This window comes from Rasamsonia emersonii (genome assembly GCF_000968595.1).
Source record: "Rasamsonia emersonii CBS 393.64 chromosome Unknown ctg1118621760512, whole genome shotgun sequence".
Classification (NCBI taxonomy): Eukaryota; Fungi; Ascomycota; class Eurotiomycetes; order Eurotiales; family Trichocomaceae; genus Rasamsonia; species Rasamsonia emersonii.
The window spans coordinates 1-14,568 of NW_013562948.1; the positions used below are offsets into that span (position 1 = coordinate 1).

Here is a 14,568-nt window from a genome sequence, read left to right on the forward strand (position 1 = left end):
GGCCATCGGAGTANAATTGCCGAGCGGGGATCCTGGTTCGGGGGCTGGGGGATGGGATGCGAGGAATGTGCTTCTTGCGAAGGTCGTAGGGGTATGGCGGCAGGAGCGCGATTCGCAGACATCTCGATATCGGTTTGAATATAGGCTATAATTTCCTAATTAGAAAGTCAGAAAAACCTCAGATATGACAAATTCAGTAAAAAATCGATGGGATTTGGTGAGAAAAATCAGTATTTTGGTGGTTTGGAGGGCTTCCGATACAAAAGTTGCAATTTTTTGAGGTTTTGGGGTGCCAAAACTGCACCAAATTTTGCATACGCTAAATATTACATCTATGTCCCGTCTGTCGTCCATTGAGAAAAGTAAAAATGGTCACAGATATATTCTTATGAGTGGAAGAAGAATTTAATTGCTAGGTAGGCTAGGTACCCATGATAATAATGATCATAATATAATAATGTCTTCTTGACAGTAAAGTGGACTGGAGGAAACCAGTCATATTTATAGGGTAGAGATGCATATATATAATCGTTGATGCATCTCTGCATAACATGATAATATGACAGGATTTTAATTAACACGCCACTCCGCCTCATCATGGATATCCTTGCTCTTCCTCTCCGAATGGTGGCCGTTCCGGTGGTGTCGCTCCTTCTTCAGCTCCTCCGTCACCTGCACATCGTGCTCGTCCGCCGTCTCGTCCCAATCAACGTCGTACTCGGCTGCCACGGTCTTGATCTCCCGCCGCAGCTCGTTGGCCTCGTCCACGAGGGACTCCCACGCCTGCAGGTCGAACACTTTCATCTTGTATAGTCGCTGCTGCCGCCGGTTGATCGTAAAGTCCAGCGCGGAGCGGTACGAGATCTCCCGGTTGTGGTAGAGAAACCACGCATAGCCGCACATCAGCGCCGAGAGACTGACCAGGTACGTCACCGGCTCCATCGTGTCCCAGCCCAGCGACGTCTGAAATGTCAGTCTGTACACCACGTACCACCATACCACCAGCACGCCCAACCCGCCGAGCGCCATCCGCTGCGCGCCCCGGTGCGCTAGCATGTCGCATTCGTGCTTGACCACGGCCAGATCCTTCAGTTTCTGCGAGATCTTTCGCAGCCGCATCCTCAGATAGTACGTGCGGTCGTTGAAGGACGGCACCCCAACGGGGATGTTGCCCAAGGGCGAGCCCTCGATGGCGACGAGGAACTCCCGCGCCCGAGCAGCATCCCGAATGAAGTCCCCGATCTCCGTCGAGGACGACCATCGCACGAACCGGCCCTGGTTGACGGCCTCGGGCTCGCTCTTTTCCAGATTGCGGTACATTTCGACGCCGCCTTCGCCCGGTCCGCCTCTCAGATCGGACGCCGATTCATCTTCCGGCGGTTTTTCCTCGTCACCGTCTCCAGCATGGTGTTTTTCATGTCTGGAGGCGGATTTGGGTTTGAGGGCGTCGTCCTGGACCTCCATGGCCAGGAACGACACCGTTGGAGGTCGCAGCTGGTCGTGCTCGCCTTTTATCGGCGGGACTTCGGCCTGGATCAGCCGTTCAAGATAGGACAGAGGTTGCTGGGGGTGAACAAGGAGAGCCAGGGGCTCGACGTCTGCAATAGCTTAGAGATAGATGCGACAAATTTGATGACTACGCACCTTTCTGATCGTGATCATCATGCTCGTGCGTAGTGACGGGTAAGATCAGTTTGAGCAGTCTTGACGGTGTAGAGAGCAGCTTTCCTGCAGGAGCATACTCCACGTAAGCATTATTGACTGCTGCTTTGCTCCCTTCAAGAGAGACGCATGACGCACCCTTTTTCTTCTCACTTTCAGCCTTCTCTCGTTCAACCGGGGGCGCCTGCGAGCCTTCTCGCTGCCATGGAGCCTCGTTCTGCTTGTTTTTGACGTACGACACTGCCTCCTGAAGTCCTGGATTGTCTTCGCCCGTAGAACTCGATTCTTCTGCCTGAGAGGCATACCGGCGAATGTTATCGATATTGAACCGTTTCCTATTACGTCCAAGGAGTTGCAGCTCAGTCGCCGACGAAGCGTGTTGTCGTTGACTGCTGCTTCGTACATGCGTCTCGAGGGCAATTGTTGCCGGGGGAGTAGTATAGAAACGGAGATCCGAATTGGTCGCTGCCCGTATACGAGAGATAGTAGTTTCCAATGCCCTTCTGCTGCAGGTACGTGCTGCCCGGCAGCGCAAAGCGTAACTCATGTTGGGTCCCTTTTCCAGCAGATGGCAGGCGTACCGATTATTCTGCGTATGGGTGGGACAGACGGAGCTGTCTGTAATACATGGCAAAGGATCATATGATCGTTAGCTTTGTAGACCAGGGGTATAAAAGAGATATCTCAAATTGAAAACACGAGCTGTGGTTGTTCACAAGCTGGCTCGTGACATGTCTGTTGTTGGCAATCAAGGACGGCTGAGCTGTGTTGTCAATACGTCATCGAGGGCTTCCTGTTTGCACTGGTTGCTCCCCGTCCAGAAGACATATATTAGAGGCATGTATTTTACTGAAAGACGAAGATGAAAACGTCAAAAATCCAGGTCGTTAAATAAAAATAAATAAATAATCTGCCTGCCCTATCCCTCCCTAGGTGTTTTCATCAGACATGTAAAAGATAAAAAGCGACCAAATTGCCATCAGAGACCTCCCACACAACGACGAGTGAATATTTCACAATCAATCACCAGCCCATGCCTGCATGCCTAGCTAGATAATCGCGAATTGCACAGGCATTGCAAAAGGGATTTTTCTTGAATCCAACGGTCCCTGGTCCCTGGTAGCATAAAGATAAATAAAATGTCATGTCACTTGAAAATAAGAAAGAAAGAGAGAAAGAAACAAGAGAAATCGAGAGAATACTTCCTGTGGCCAGGACTGCATTTGCTTTTTGTTTTTGCAAGCAAGCAAGCAAGCGGAACAAAGTATCCGAGTGAACCGCAACATTTCTATCAAGATTTTCATAATCGTCGTAATCGTCGTATAATCGTCATAAGCAAGGAAAGTAAGGTTGAGAAAAGAAAAAGAACAAGGCATCTCCTTGATGTGGAATGCCATGTCGTGTCATGTTTCGTCTCTAAATCGAAAATAGGTTCATGGTCATCACGGTCGTAACGTCGTTAATAATGAATGCCAGTGAGGCTTTTGTTTTTGTTTATTTTTTTTCCATTCTGGTTTCCTTTTTCTCCATGTTGAAGTTTCAGATGGGTGCATGAATGGATGTTGATCTCGACCCTCATTCAGATCATGGGATCCGTAGAAAGCAATCGATAATCTGATCGACAGTCGACTTTGTTTTATTACATCCCACGACCACCGTAGGTAAGAGCCCTCGACGGAACAACATGTCGCTCCCGACTAGCCATCATCATCATTCGACCTCCGTCGTGGCTTTCGGGGCTGCTCCCGCCGCTTCGACTACTTCCGCTGCTGGAGCTGCCGCTGGAAGCATCAGTATCGTCGCTATTACTGTTGCTGTTGCTGTTGCTATTGCTGTTGCTGTGAGTCTTCCGCCCCGTGCCAATGGCGACAGGGAGGCCTTGGAGCACCCCGCCGTGGTCATGGCCGGCCGGGTACATGCCATCGTTGACGGAGAAGTTGCGGCAGATCATGTACGCGCGCATGGCGGCGTTCTCCTGGGCCAGCTTCTCGGATTCGCAGACGGTGTCGGTCTGGTATTCGCGGTTGTTGACGCGCACGACGCAGGTGTAGCCATTGGGACACGTGTAGGATTCGTAGAGAGGGTCCGGCCAGCGGCGACGGCGGCAGAGGCCTGGAATCTCTCCGTCAGTGGTTTTGTCATAAAATTGAAGCTGACATGACAGGCGTGCATGTTCTGATAAGGCTGGGTCATAGAAGCTGAACAAACGAAAAGAACAAATACAACCAATAAAATACAGCTCGAAAAGGCGATAGTATTCCAATTGGCCACATGGCCAATCCTGCTTTTCAAGAATGGATTGAATTGCCAGTTACAGAGTCAAATCATGGTCATTGGCTGACGTACTATCGAGATAGAGGATGTAGTACATGGCGACAGCGACAGAGAACAGATTAGCAATTCAACCGGCGTTTCAGATCTTCAGCTTCGGTGCCCGGATCGTCAATCCCGCGACGCAGACTACAATGATGACCAAGAAGGCATCGAGGACAATGGCGTGTGGTCGATGCCCAATGTATGGCTGGAGGCTAGGGTCGGTGGTTTAGGTAGGTAGGTAGGGAGGTCTCTCGTTCTCAATCAATCAATCAATTGCGAATCGAACTGAAGAAATGGCGCTGGAACAACAGATCGGTCCTCGCCAGCGACGCAGACGGCGTTGGTCTGGAGGTTAAAAATAAAATCTTAATATTGGCGCGCTACCTGGTCGATAGCGAAAGCTATGTATATCTATCGTGCTTTAATTGACGGTGAATAAGACTAATGGGGCTGAAAATCATCACTACAGGACCCATTTAAAGAAAACACAAGCACGGGCTCGGCCTTCCAGCAGCGCGCGCGCTCTCCATTGCCGTTGTGGTCTGTTCTGGTCGTTACTTTACCTTTCAGTCTGTCTGGATCTGACGGTTGATGCGCTGGCACGGCTGTCGGCCAGTGACTGCGCGACGCCCCAGATCCAGCCTATGACCGGCCAGATTGGCTGCCGATCCAGGCGTCAAAGATTCCAAAAGAAACGTCCGAGGCACGGCGCAGGCCCACCGCCGTGCCATGCCATTGAAATACGGTACGCAGGATGCAATACCGCGTCAGAGCAGAATTGCCGCCGAAGGGCTGATGCTAATGCAGTCGGTGTTGGACGACAGGACAAGCATGTAGTGTAGTGTGTGCAGAGCGCGTCAGGAATATTAATTGATGGTCTGCAGGAAGAGCGAATTGGCAGCCATCAATGATTCCTCTGTCGCTGTTCAATTCCTGATTCTTCTTTTCTTTTCTTTTCTTTTTTTCTGCTCTTTGTTGTCGGGGCTGCTGACCTCGGCAAGCGTTCCGACCGACCGCCTCTTCGGATACGGGACGATCATCATACAGGATGAGACGAACGAGACGGACTCTCTGATCGCTTGCTCCTCAATTATTAACTACCATCTTGGCGTAATTAATAAAATCGGACAGACTGCACTGAACTGAAAGACAGACCCCTCATTCGAGGCGTGCATGGCCGACTGCAGTGGCAGACCATGCTCCGGCTAGTGACAGGCATCCGATGCAATGATGAGTTGGCAATCCGATGGCCGCGTTACGGAGTATCCATGTGGTGGGGAACTGCCTGGCACAGTGGTACTAGTACCGCGCGTTCCAGAGCTGGATGAAGAGACTGCAACAATAATAAGCTGAGAGAGGATGGCCATTCTGCGATTCTCGTATATACTCTGTCAGCAGTCTGTAAATTAATTATTGTTACCCCTCCTCCCGCCGGTTCGTACTTACATCCAACCTCGATGGCCTGCAGTGGGGCATCCGATCTGTTGAAAGAAATCCCTACCAGGGGAAACGCCAGCCGTCCAGCGAGCGCAGGGTTTCATTGTCGAGCCTGCACCCGCTGCTCTGGCTATTGGGCGGTCTGGGGTCGGCAATGGATGGATGGAACGCTGTTGACGCCCACAGAGGAATACGGAGTAAGAATAGGAATCATCTCCACAGTCGGAGCAGCGATCTCCACTGATTGGCTTGGGTGAGGACGTAAAAATCCGGCCAGCAGGACGAACGTGTTACTAGCTCGCAGTACCAGGGGAAGTATTAGTCCTTACTAGATAGGTACAGTACATGTCCATCGAGTTGTATGCATTGTCTAGGTGCCTATTAATACTAGGACATAGTTGTAATGGCGCGTTATTGTTAACAGTGGGCAACATAACCGGGCCTGGGCACTTCACAGGCCCATCGAAGAGTCGCATGCTCTTGTCTGTAACCTCGTCATTGAGGATGCACGGCAGTAGTAGGTACTATCTGGCACTTCCAGTCAGCAGCATGTGATGGCTTCTGCTCCAGTGCTCGTTACATGTACACATCCAAAGCCTGTGGGAGAAATCCCCCCGATATGACCCTCATAATTTGAAAACAAGGCTGATAGAAGCGGTGCTTTACATCTTTACACAAATGCTTCAACCAAGTCGGCGATCTTCAGTCGTAGAGATGCCACATCTCATGTTTCGATGCTCCTCTCTTCGCACCACCTCCGCATATTCTCTGCCGCCTGGTGCGGGATCGTGTAGAGCGGATGGAAGGGCGTAAGACGATCGTCTTCCTCGAACACGTTTGCATCTGCTTCCGCATCGGGACTGGACAAGATCGGCGCTGCCTTCCAGGAAAATGCCGAAGCAAAAATGCCGCTGGTGGAAGACCCGTCGTGCGTGTGGTAGTGATGGTACTGGAGATTACTTAACCCCGTCAAGGTGTAGCATGTATGATACGAGTCCGGGTGCCTGGCCTATGGTTAGATTTTTCTCTTGCCACATGTTCAGTCGAGCTGTCGACGGTGCAACATACTTGCCAGGTTTGTCCCGGAGGCCGCCCTTCTTCGACTGACAGCATCCCAGGATGTACCGCGCCAAACCTTCGCGGCTGTACAGATTACTGGCAGGCGGTGGGAGGGGTCCAGATGCAGATTGCGCGCCATGCAGAGCAGACTGGACCAGTGGCCAGCAGCTGCCAACCCAGTGACTGTAACATCCATCCACCAACTTGTTCGTCCTGCCCGAGAACCCTCCCTCGGGAGCGTATTGTCGCGCAGAAAGCCAAGACAGCAAGGATGGCATATCCATGTACCTACCGCAGTTCTATTAGTCAAGCATCCACGAAAGGTGGTCATCATGCAGCCACTTACTTCAGAATAGTGTCTTCGGGTCTGCCAAGGATGCACAAGCATGCGAGAGCACAATAGGTATATGCTCCATGAGCCTCCGCACCCGGCGATTCGGATATCCCACCTTCATATGTCTGACCTTGAGCCGCAGCCGGTCAACACGTGTTCCGAGAAGAGGGGAACTGGGACTTACATCGGGAGAGATACTCTGGAAGACCGCTTACGAATGTCTGCAGACCATAGCGCCTGGCGTTGGCGTCCGGGGGTAATTCCAGTGGTAGATCCAACAACGAAATGATCACCATTGCGCAATACGCGCCCCTTATCCATAATCCATCTCAGCACTCTGAACGTAGTAGAGTGGTGGAAGGGAACGTACCGAACATCCTCTTCCGCCACCTGCACAAAGCTGGAAGCCCCCATCAGGCTGCTTCAACTCACCCAGCCATTTCCACCTAGCAGTTGGTTAGGCTCGTGACTGAGGACTGGGAGACCTCGAACCGGTCACACAAGGACAACTCACATTGCTCTTCGATCGACTAGCTCGAATGCATCATTCCCTCCGACCATTGCCAAAGAAAGGATAGCAGCAAAGGTCGACGCACAATGCGACATCTGGCCATGACCCCCGCCAAAACCGCTTGTAGCATTCTGCATCGGGGTAAAGGTCGAGATAACCCTATATTTGTGAAGATAGTGATGTCAGCTGCCTTCGCGGCAGGAAGAACTCTCTGTCTGATGGCACAGCGTGCCCGTAGGATCATCGTACCGTTCGCGATATTTGGTCACATCTTCACCGAGAAGGGCCAGCCCAGCGAGGGCCCAGTAGACCATCCACGGACGACTGGAATCGAGCCCAGTAAAGCTTTTGGGGTAGTCTTCCAAGGAATCATAGAGGTACTCAATATGCTGGTCTCTCCGGAGACGAGACACACCAAAAGCATTCAAGGTATCTCTGAGAGTGCCGTCCGTGCCTTTCAGGAAGGGCAGACAGAGTTCCACGGTCTCATCCTGCACCTTGCTTGTTTCCGTGCTCAGCGAGTCGCGGATGGCGGGGAGCTCCGTGAACAGCGGGGGAACTTGGACGGCTTCGGGGCGTGTGGCCATTGTCTTGCTTTGCTTCGGGAACGGAGATTTCGGGGGTCCTAGTGGAGGCAAACTGCCACCATGTGCCTGCAGATCCCGGGTGCGTTGCTCAGGCTGGCCGGGGACGCGAGACAGTGTCGCGGCAGCAGACTGTCTACTCGCTGGAAAACGGACTCGACGGCGGGATTTCGCAGAGGCTGCAACGACGGGCATGGAAAACGAGTGAATGCCTTTTGATGCGGGCAGGAGGGCTGGGAACAAACACTGAGTATTGTTCCCCTGGGGTTTCTTTGTCTCTGGGAGTTTGAAGGCAGCTCTTGTTGGCGATGAATGAGGCGTCGGGCAGCCGCTGTTTTGCCGAACGGGCCCGTCGCGCACAATGAATGGCCGCCCATTGACACTCGAATACGGGCGCGTCCTCTCTCATCGTCTTGTCTGCAGCTCTATCCAGCAACCAAGGACGTGCAAGACGGTTCGATCGACACGCTATTTTCAGCAGGTGGATATTCCTGCTGCTGGAAATGTGACTTTCTCGACTACGGACGCTAATTGCGGCGCTTTTCCGCTGGCCGTCGGGACGAGTGGCGAAGCTACGATGAGCTGGACAGCTCCGAGCACGTCTTTCCCCTCTGGATACTGAGAGAAGATGAAGACTCGCGGAGGTCTGCCGAAGCTTGTGTCTTCGCGAGCAGAGAAATGGGTCGAGCTGCGTCTATGGAGCCACAAACGATGGCGCTCCATGCGGAGTATTTTATCATTTGAGACAGCTGTTGCGTGAGTCTATCGCCGGCCTCGCGTTGGTGGCTTGCAGTGGCCCCGACGCAAGCAATATCGATACGGGCATGAGCGGCCAGTCACAACGCCGGCCTGGGCTGCAGTGCCTACACGGAGGAGTCCATTGCTTCAATTTCCTTGGGCGAGGGGTGACAGCTGCAGGCAATCTCGACGACTGCCTGTTTTCGTTCGCACACAGACAAGCTGTGCGCATCGACTTTATCTGGGGAGGGGCGCGCGATAGATAAGACCCCAAACAGCTCTATCGCAGCCGTCTACAACAAGCCTCCATATATCACACCCACTGCTACCCCGCAGGAGGTATATTGTTTATTTTTATGCTAGCCCATCGTGCTCTAGCGATCTCAGTGCAAGCAATCTCTAGATCTGCAAATGCGTTCCGCCCGTCCGTCTGTACGCAATAACCGGGATCTCCTGGGGGACGATCAACCGAACCCCGCCTTCGAGGCCTCTGCCGGGTCTGCCCACGGAGCAGCCGGGACGAGTGAATGGTTTGCCACATGTGCTGGATGCCTTGGCCAGGGCTGGTCCGGAGTTAGCGAGAGGCCTGCAGCATGCATGCCTCGAGTAGCGCACAACCATGACCTGTCCAGCCGTGACTGGCTGCGCTGCAGAGATGGCCGGTCTCTGCGCGCTGGTTGGCGGCGCTGCTGCACGGCGAGCACGGACACAGCGGGGTTCCCTCCGTGTTCCCGTGACTGCGAAATGCCACATCCTGCGGCGTATCTCCACGGCGGGATTCGACGCCGGCGGCCGTTTGATTCGTCAGGCGGATGCTGCATGCGGAGTCCCGTGTTTCACAGCCTCGCCAACCCCGATCCAGCCACCCAGGTCAAGGAGATGCCAGATCCAGGTTCATCTGCGTGCTCCTGTCGCCGCAGAGCTGCAGCCTTACGGTGGTACCGTGGTTGCGCTCTTGCTCGCTGGAGCGCGCTCCGTCCGCGAGAAACGGCTGTGGTGCCCAGGCCTGGGGCGCTGGAGCGCTCGTCGGCCTCAATATTGAGGACAGGACGCGACTCGCCTCAAATAGTAGCTGCTCGGCCCCGGCCAGCGGCGGACGGGCCGCGGGACCAGCGCCTGCGACTGGCAGGCCGGGCGGGCGTTCCACCGATGGCGTGGCATTAGGGGGATCTGACGGATCACGCCCCAGCAGATAACGGGCTAGCGATAGCGATAACCCGCCAGCCGAACTCCCCTAGCGTGCCCACCCGCTCACCGCCTCTTTGCTTCCCCACCGCTGCTCGCCGGTGCCCATCCGCCCACGGCCTTTTCCTCGCCCGTCCCCCAGATTGCCAGTCTCTCGACTTTTCCCAAGGCTGAAGGCCTCGTCCTCACCTCCAGCTCCCTTCGCCGCCTCTTCGAGTCTCCTCGTCGCGATTGCGCGCGGCATTGATTATGTCCAACATTGATCTCCCCAACGATGGCCTCGTAGGGCTCGATTACGACTCGAGAGGCTATATCCACGCCCAGAGCTGGCCCGTGGCGGTGGATCAGAATGGCCAGCGACCCGACGGGCGGCGAGACGTCTCGCCGCTGCAAACCAGCGGTCACGTCTACGATCAGACCGTCTCCCAGGATCCCAATCTGATCTCAGATTGGCAGTTCCAACAACAGCTCCAGAATCAGCTCCAATACTCTCAGGTTGAGACCACGTCTGCCCCTCCGTTCACCTCCAGCTACGCCGTCCCGTTGCAGACGTCTCCCGTTGATTTGATGCCCGCCTCGCAGGCCCCCTTGGACACGAGCGGCCTGCTGGATGGCTCCTATCTGTCGCTGTCTGCGCCTGTCGACATCATGCCCTTCACCTACCACGACTTCCATGATCTGATGTCGTTCCCCAATGGTCTCCCCGATATGACCTCCTATGGGGCCCCGCACAACGTCCCCGAGAGCAGCTCTCCGACCGATACCTACCTGGAGGTGCGATCGTTGACGAGCTCCAGCAGCGACAATGGCTGGGCCACCATCGAGACCCGTCGCTCGATGGATCCGTTCCCGGAGCAGGGCATGTTTATCAATCCCACCCAGACGCTGCATAACCGGACGCTCTCCGAGTCGTCTTACTCGGACCTCGAGCAGCACACGCAAGCCTCTTGGGGCAGCTTCGTCGATATCTCCAACCCCTTGAGCTCCCCGAGCTCCGAGTCCAACCTGGAGTCGCTGTATAACGGTTCCGTCGACCGGCGCGTCTCGCTGGACCACACCTCTCACGGCTCTGTATCACCCACCGCCGTCAGCCCTGTCGCCATCGTGCGACCCATCCCGGTGCCGGTGAAGAAGTCATCGTCCCCGACGCGGTCCACAACTTCGCAGTCCTCGGCCTCCCCTCCTAGCAGGAAGCCCTCTCGCAAGAGTCCCATTGCCGCCAAGACCTCCGAGACCAAAGTCCGCAAGCAATCACAGTCTGGGAAGCCAGAGACCACGGAAAAGAAAATTGGAAAACGCAAGGGTCCTCTGAAGCCTGACCAGCGAAAGCAGGCCAGCGAGATTCGTAAATTGCGAGCCTGTCTGCGGTGCAAGTTTTTGAAGAAGACTGTATGTTTTTGATTCCCCCCCTTCCCTCTGCTGCATTTTGTGCATTTTCAATCGGTTTACTGACGACGAGAACAGTGCGACAAAGGTGAACCCTGCGCCGGCTGCCAGCCATCGCACGCCCGGTTGTGGCAGGTTCCGTGCACCAGGATCGACATCAAGGAGATTGGATACTTCATGAAAGACTGGAAAGCCGACTATGAGCGTCATATCACCCTTGGATTTTCGGTTGGGAACATCAAGGGATTCTCCGAGCACGAGAGGACGCTTTTCGTGACACACGGGTATGGTCAAGTGATGCCGATCAACGCCCGCGAGGTCTACGTTCGCGACGAAGAGTGCTTCAACGTGGACTGGGTCGAGTCGGTCCACCGGGAACTGAATCAATTTGAAGTGTCCACCATGAAGCTCTCGGCTGGTATGGACGGCATCTCCCACGCGATGCTGTCCGACTATCTCGACCGTCACATCGATGGCGATGGCACCTTCGAGAAGTTCGTCGACGACTACTTTGATGGCACGCCCTTCTTGACGCAGATGCTGAAGACTGCCTACCGCTACTACTACCGCACCAAGCTCAACGTGATTCGCAAGGCCCTCAAGCTCATCCTCGCATACAACCTCACCCTCCACGTGACCATGGTCGAGGGGATCGGAGATGAAGAAGGCTTTCTCGGCAAGATTGAGGATGAGAACTCCCGGTTCCGGGGTAAGACGATGGCACCGGTGATGATCAACTTCCAGATCAAATGTGCCATGGCCAACATGTGGCGGGAGCTGCAGAAGGATGTCCTCGAGGAGCTTTCTGCGTTGTATTCCAGCGTCTACAGCGGTGATAAGCTCAAGAACTGGCCCACGATCTTCATCCTTGCCTCGATCCTGTTGGCGGTGTGGGAAGAAATGCAGTTCGACTGCCATTATCGCGTTCCGGTGAGTTGAGCTGAGACTGTGAAATGAGTAGTCAGTTCATTGTACCGTACTAACTGTTCGAAAAGGATGCTGCGGCGGTTGAGAAATTCTGCAACGATATGGAGACCACGCCGGTTGGGGTGATTGTTGGTCTCTTCCAAGCCATCTCGCAGAAACTTCCCGCCTTCACCGACTGGGAAACGCAAAAGCACCACCATTTGCTCAATTCCAACCCGGATGTGTGCAACACGATGACCGAAGTCCGCCAACATGTCACCCAATATGGTATGTCACCACTTCTCGGTCTCGCCGGAATTTTTTTTTCGAGCTGACCCTTTGCAGAATCCTACCTTCGCACTCGCTCCAATTCAACGTTTAACCGCAACGATTTCGACTGCCTGTCCAACAAATTCCTCTCTCGATTGGTCATTCGTGCCAACTAAAAAGACCGATACTATCCAAACCGCGACTCCTTTGATTTGATTGATTTTTTGTTTGCGCATATTAACGGCCTCCAGAAATGACGGCATTGACGCGGAGATGAACTCTGATGAGTAATGCATTTAATCGTCGTCATGAGACATGCCCGAAGACGCCTGCGGGGCAAGCTACCCTCCTTTACACGAGAATCTTCTTTTCTTCTGTTTACTGTTTTTTTTTTTTGCAAGACTCTTTGATCCGATTTCCTCCCCACCGACCCCGAAATGTCCCCGACACCTCCATCATCTATACTTTCTCCGTGATTTACCTTCCTTCTCGCATAGTGTTTCTCCGCAGCGGTGACGAGGATCACGAACGTTATGACTCACGGATCATGAGATGTCATGGTAGCACCAATGACGGCGCAACTGCATTGTCGGTTTGTTGCATGTTTTGCTTCAGCCTTGTGTTTCATCTGCTGTGTATCCTCCCTGTTTTGCTTCGATGGATGTGTCTGCATTTGAAGATTTTTTTGATCCTTTGCCCGAGTTGCGATATGCGCTCTTCTTCTCCCGGGCTGGTTCCTCCGGTGTGGCTGGCTCTCGGGCCGTCCACCCGGACCAAGAAGTGAAGGCCAGGGCCCTTCCTTGCGCTCAGTGGATATGAGCTGATATTTGGGACATTGGGATGGCCGCGGGATCGGACAGCTCGACCGTTGCTATTTACCGCTATCTACCGATCTATCTACTCTATTATTCAGAAATATTATTTTTTTGGTGACAAAGCATAGTTATACTAGTAAATATGGCGACGAAAATGACAAAAATCAGAGAAACCCACTTGGAGAGAGAGGATGCAAATCCATGTCGTAGAAGTCCCCAGCCAAGAAGCGGCATTTTCTACGTCGCAAACGTTAGGTAATTATATGGACGTACCTAGGTTAGGTAGGTTGCAGAAGGCGGAGAGGCCCGTTCCCGAGGCAGATCCCAGAGTTGGACCGCGAGGACCGTTGGGGAGCGCTGGCCGGGTTAACCAGGACGGGTAATTAGCGCGCAATCTGGAGTCCATGATGGGGACCTTCGGCAACGCAGCGCGTGATAGCGTCTCCTGCCAGATAAGCCATCATCACGTCATCGAGGCGATAACCATGATGCCGGGGATCGCAGAAAGACAGCTGGCACAAACTGGGCAATATCAGTCACTTTGAAATACGATATCGAAGTCTGCCGTCTGCTGAGAATCCGCGGAAAGAAAATTCTTCATTGGCCTGGATGGGTGGCTGTGAATGCTCGCTGCGTGCCAGGCCCGGAGGGGGATGGCGTCACCTTCCGCCATCGTCACTGCCCGGCCTGACTCATCCGCCCCCTTCTAGCAGCTTCCCCAGCCACAGCCGCTGACTGGTTGCCAGAACCTGCTAGGACGCTGCCAGACCAGCCGGGCGTCTCTTGCCCGCTCAGGCAACCCTGACTAAGACCGCTGCCCGCCTCGCCTCCACCCCCCCCTCTCGCCTTCCCTACTTAAACCTCGCCCGCCTGCAACCTGCGCTCTCCAACTCTCCTTCTTCACATCTCCATCTCACCTCCACCACAACCACCTATCGCTTCTCTCTGGTTTTCTCTACATCCAACTTCTGGAAGACCTCGATCCTCTTTGCTAGAGATCTATCACCATGCAGATCTTCGTTAAGACTCGTAAGTGATCCTCGTCATGTCTTGCCACACATGGCCATCGGGCAACGGAGCTGACTGAAAACTTTTGCAGTGACCGGAAAGACCATCACGCTCGAGGTCGAGTCGAGCGACACCATCGATAACGTTAAGTCGAAGATCCAGGACAAGGAGGGCATCCCTCCGGACCAGCAGCGATTGATCTTCGCTGGTAAACAGCTTGAAGACGGGCGAACCCTGTCCGACTACAACATCCAGAAGGAGTCTACTCTTCACCTGGTGCTCCGTCTGCGTGGAGGAATGCAGATCTGTAAGTCTCTCTGGCCTCGTGAAACTTATCCTACAAGCAGATTCTAACAG

General features: G+C 53.9%; 3 protein-coding genes across 3 annotated transcripts; 1 reads left to right on the forward strand and 2 right to left on the reverse strand.

Moving 5' to 3' along the window:
• Window positions 1-570: 570 nt before the first annotated feature.
• T310_7177 (uncharacterized protein) lies at window positions 571-2,209 on the reverse strand (the record flags this gene model as incomplete). The annotated part of the gene is made up of 3 exons (XM_013470022.1): window positions 571-1,598; window positions 1,645-1,703; window positions 1,899-2,209. 3 exons carry the CDS (start codon window positions 2,207-2,209, stop codon window positions 571-573), a joined length of 1,398 nt encoding a protein of 465 aa, XP_013325476.1.
• Window positions 2,210-3,301: 1,092 nt separating this feature from the next.
• On the reverse strand, window positions 3,302-4,033 carry T310_7178 (uncharacterized protein; the record flags this gene model as incomplete). Its single annotated transcript, XM_013470023.1, has 2 exons — window positions 3,302-3,774; window positions 4,009-4,033. The coding sequence occupies 2 exons, from the start codon at window positions 4,031-4,033 to the stop codon at window positions 3,302-3,304; spliced, it is 498 nt and encodes a 165-aa protein (XP_013325477.1).
• A 5,227-nt stretch (window positions 4,034-9,260) lies between these two features.
• T310_7179 (C6 finger domain protein) lies at window positions 9,261-12,564 on the forward strand (the record flags this gene model as incomplete). Its single annotated transcript, XM_013470024.1, has 5 exons — window positions 9,261-9,666; window positions 10,113-11,215; window positions 11,291-12,142; window positions 12,208-12,406; window positions 12,464-12,564. 5 exons carry the CDS (start codon window positions 9,261-9,263, stop codon window positions 12,562-12,564), a joined length of 2,661 nt encoding a protein of 886 aa, XP_013325478.1.
• Window positions 12,565-14,568: the final 2,004 nt, after the last annotated feature.